General features: G+C 42.9%; 1 protein-coding gene across 1 annotated transcript; it reads right to left on the minus strand.

Moving 5' to 3' along the window:
* Positions 1-3: 3 nt before the first annotated feature.
* LOC103461352 (interferon regulatory factor 6-like) lies at positions 4-3,388 on the minus strand (the record flags this gene model as incomplete). The annotated part of the gene is made up of 6 exons (XM_008403657.1): positions 3,321-3,388; positions 2,502-2,617; positions 1,995-2,171; positions 342-528; positions 181-270; positions 4-107 (listed from the first exon to the last, which is right to left on the minus strand). Coding segments are annotated over exons 3-6 (549 nt in total), but the record flags the coding sequence as incomplete, so codon positions are not given.
* Positions 3,389-4,238: the final 850 nt, after the last annotated feature.

Here is a 4,238-nt window from a genome sequence, read left to right on the forward strand (position 1 = left end):
AAACTCCTCTTTGGGCCAGACCTCGTTTGAAGGTGGACAGCTGGGAGGCTGCATGGAAGAACGGGAACCCATCGGAGACCACATGAGGAGTGGAGGAGGACTGGTGCCTAAAAGAGGAAAGAGGAGTTTTCCATCAATTCCCCCACATATTTGCAACAATATAAGGGTGTAAACAATCACCATTGGATGGATTTGGAGGAAGAGAATCTGGTGTGGGATCCTCTCCCAAATCCTCATCGTAGAGAGTACGTGATTCTGCATCTGAAGGAGCTGTCAGGACAAGAAAGCAAACATTGAAAACAATAAAAATCCCTAAAACATCTGAAGAACTTTGTACTTACTATTGGGTTGTGGGATGTCGCAGACTTCGTACACCTTAAAGGGATTCATGGGGACTTCCTTGGTGCCGTCATAGACCAGTTTGAATTCACTGCTTTTGTTCAAGGCGCACCGAAGCCGAGATTTCCACTTGGTGGGATCAGGTTCATCAACTCCCTCCTGAAACTTCCCGGTCACCACAGACCATGCCTGGATAAAGCAGTCAGAGAAGTGAGATCAATTACTCTGCGCCACGTACATTTTTATATGTTCCAGAATGACTCATTGTTCTAAATATTCACCAATTGGTGGTGCATTGATCACAATAAGTGCAAAAAGCATAAGACGTGCAACAAAATAAATGCAAGGGTTGGGATAGTTGTGTCAACTGAATTAAGACTCGTTATAAAATGAAACTTTAAATAATTTAAAATGAATACAAAAATCTGTATGATCAGACATGAAAATGATCAGGTCTGATCACTTTTACCAGGCTCTCTTCTGGGCTCAGGTAGCATCAAAATCAAACCTTATAAAACAATTTTAAAAATAATTTAATATCAGGTAGCGACAGATGCTGACAATTGATTGTTAGAGACACATTTAATTTAAGTCACTGGTTTTATTTATCACAATTTCAGGGAAAAAAAAAAAACAGCTCAAGTGTATTTACAGAAAATATTTCACACAATGTATAAAATGCAAAAAAAAAAAAAAACTCATTTGAAAAAGATGCTGGCTTGTTGCCGTTTATTACAGAGCCCTAAAGCAGGGGTGCCCAAAGTTGGTCCTCGAGGGCTGGCATCCTGCAAGCTTTAGTTCTCTCCTTGGTTTAACGCACCTGGATCAAATGATGGCTCGTTAGAGGCCTAAGAGGAACACTGACAAGGTTGTTACTAGCACCAGGGAGAAAACTAAAACATGCAGGATGCCGGCCCTCGAGGACCGACTTTGGACACCCCTGCCCTAAAAGGTCATGGAGAAAAAAAAAAAAGAAAAGAAATCCCGACTTAGTTACTCGAGATCTCGCGAATTGTTTGAAAAATCGCGAGGTTTTTTTTGGTTGGAAAGGCTTTTTTATGCGGTAAACGTGGCAGAGTGCGTCTACATAGATCATGGAGGAAGACTAGTATTATGCAAATGCAAAGAGACAACCAATCCTTTGGGATCCAATTCCTTTAACACCAAGCGCACATCTTTTCTCACACGAAGTCCATGCTCTCTGCATTTAGCGTACATCCATCTTTAACCGTGTAGCTGTCCAGAGGACTGCAGCTGGTTATTAATGAATTCAACCAAAACTACCAAGTCGGACTTGCACCGAATGAGTCCCCGCGCACTGAAAACTCTTCAGATGTCTTATACAAAAACCACGTCTGCTGTCAAGCACCGATTTGATGCGTTTATACTCAAGTCCGAAATAAAAGTATATACATCCATCCACCCCATGAGTGCGTGTCCTCCATCACTGTGATCATGTCGTTATGTACCGATCCTGATACGGATAAAGTTTCTCAGCATCTCGAGAAAAGTCGGGATCTCTTAGCAAACAAGCTAAAATGCAATAAAAATATATGAATAATGAAGCATAATCAGTAATAGTTGTGGGTCCCAAGATAAAATCTTCTCATTTCAAACATTTTCCTTCAGCCGAGACAATCCAAATAAATATTTACCTTAAATATGGTGTCCTCGTCCTCGGCTGGGTATTTAAAGGCCTGTTTCCAGGGGATCCTGAAGCGCAAGGCCTCCCTGTCGACCCAATCCAGACCCGGGTACCGAGCGCTGTCCACCTGGGCCAAAAGCCACGGCTTGAGGCGGACGCGTCTAGGGGTGACCGCCATCCTGGCCGACTGAATACAGAAAAATATAATTAAAGCGATAAAAAAAAAAAAAAAAAAAAAAACAGTTAGCTATAAACCAGCTAGTCCGCCCTGTTACGAGTGTAATTTTCTAAACTGCCAATCCACTAAACAATGCAACACCACAAATCCGGATTTTCCAAACGTTTGGAAGCTCCCTGGCTTCTTCCCTCTGACCGACAGGGAGGCCTTTAACTTACTACCACGGTGCAACTAATTTACTTCCAAAAGATTCGTAAACCTTTAAATGAGCAGTAATAATGCGGCAAGAAAACCAACAGCAAATAAAAATGAAACGCTTGTAAAAACGATCAAACTCACCTGTGCTGAGTAAGCCTTCCTTGTTGGGCAGCTGGGAAGAAAGCCGTCCGTGTCCCGCGTGCGGGTCCAAACTCCCACGGACCCACTCCACTCCCACGGACCCCACGTTTATCCCCCTAAGCACATTGAGAAGCCGATACGTCTCTCCCTCACTCGGCTGTGCCCTTAAATCCCTCGACCTCACCGAAACTCAGGTAGACGTGACGTCACGCCCTAGTATGAGGTTCCATTTGTGTCATATGACTTCTACTCATTTTTGACACAAATGGAACCTTATACACTTTCTGAGCAGCGCGGTGTTGAGTTTGTCACGATGTTCAAAAAATGGACAGGATGTAAGCGATTCAGTCCAAGACCAGAGTTTCTCAATTCCGGTCCTCTCGCCCCCCTGTCCAGCATGTTTTAGGAGTTTCCCTTCTGCCACACACCTGGATTGCATCTGTGGGTAATTAATAGGCTTCTGCAGTACTTGATGGTTATGCAATCATTTCAATTAGCTGTTCTGGAATAGAGGCACATCTAAAACATGCAGAGCAGGGGGAGTGGGGGGGTCGTGAGGACTGGAATTGAGTAGCACTAATCCAAGACGAAGAGAATCCTGATCTGAACATGAGTAACTACGAAATATGTACTCTACCTTCCTTGACTTTTTTTTTTTTTTTTAAGCATTGCAGCTACTAAACTGACAATCTGAGTAGTGAACAATTTTTTTTATATATAACAATTCTTTTTATTATTAAATATGTTGTTTTTGGTGTTTGGCTGGAAAGTTCTCCAGCCAAACACAGACAGAGGACAAACAGCCATGAACACACTCACCTAAGGACAAGCCAGAGAACAGGTGTCACGCTCCAGTCTTGGAGGGCCACTGTGCTGCAACTTTTAGATGTACCTCTGCTGCAGCACACCTGAATACAATAATTAGGTAATTAGCAAGGCTCTGCAGACGTATCTACACAAGGAGGATTTCATTAAGCCATTTCATTCCTGCTGCACATCTAAAAACTGCAGTAGTGGCCCTTGAAGAGAGTTTGACACCGTGACCTAGATTAATGAATGTTTTTGAACTGTTGGCAGAAGCCGGAGTACCCATGACCACACATACAAAGTGCATGCAGAAAGACTCCAGGATGTTTTTGCTGCAAATTGCAAACAGTTGCACAGGTCTTGTAATGGCTGACCAGCTTTTGTTGTTTCTATTGTTATTTTCACAATTTATTAGTGTTAAATATTGAAATCTAAGTAGTTGATGTTGCAGGGTCACATTGTAATCTTTAGCTGCCTTCATGACAAGCATGTTGGTAAATCAAACGGAATATTTTAAGCATGAATCTGTGCCTCATAAACAAAATTTTAGGCTTTTAGGCTGAACTACCGGTACACACATTCATTTACATTCATTACACTCAGAGTAATCTTTAATAATTGTTCAGATTTTTCTGCTGCACCTTTTCTTTCCATTCAACTTTTCATCTGTTTGTTTGGATGCCACACACACACACACACACACACACACGCACACACACACACACATAAAAAAAATTCCCTTCTCACCCTCCGCGGGTGGTCTGTTTCATCCTCTKAGCHCGGGTCCTCTACCAGAGGCCTGGGAGCTTGAGGGTTCTGCGCAGTATCTTGGCTGTGCCTAGAACTGCACATTTCTGGACTGAGATGTCTGATGTTGTTCCTGGGATCTGTTTGAGCCACTGCTCCAGTTTGGGGGTGACTGCCCCGAGG

This window comes from Poecilia reticulata, unplaced genomic scaffold (assembly GCF_000633615.1).
Source record: "Poecilia reticulata strain Guanapo unplaced genomic scaffold, Guppy_female_1.0+MT scaffold_1140, whole genome shotgun sequence".
NCBI classification, from domain to species: domain Eukaryota; kingdom Metazoa; phylum Chordata; class Actinopteri; order Cyprinodontiformes; family Poeciliidae; genus Poecilia; species Poecilia reticulata.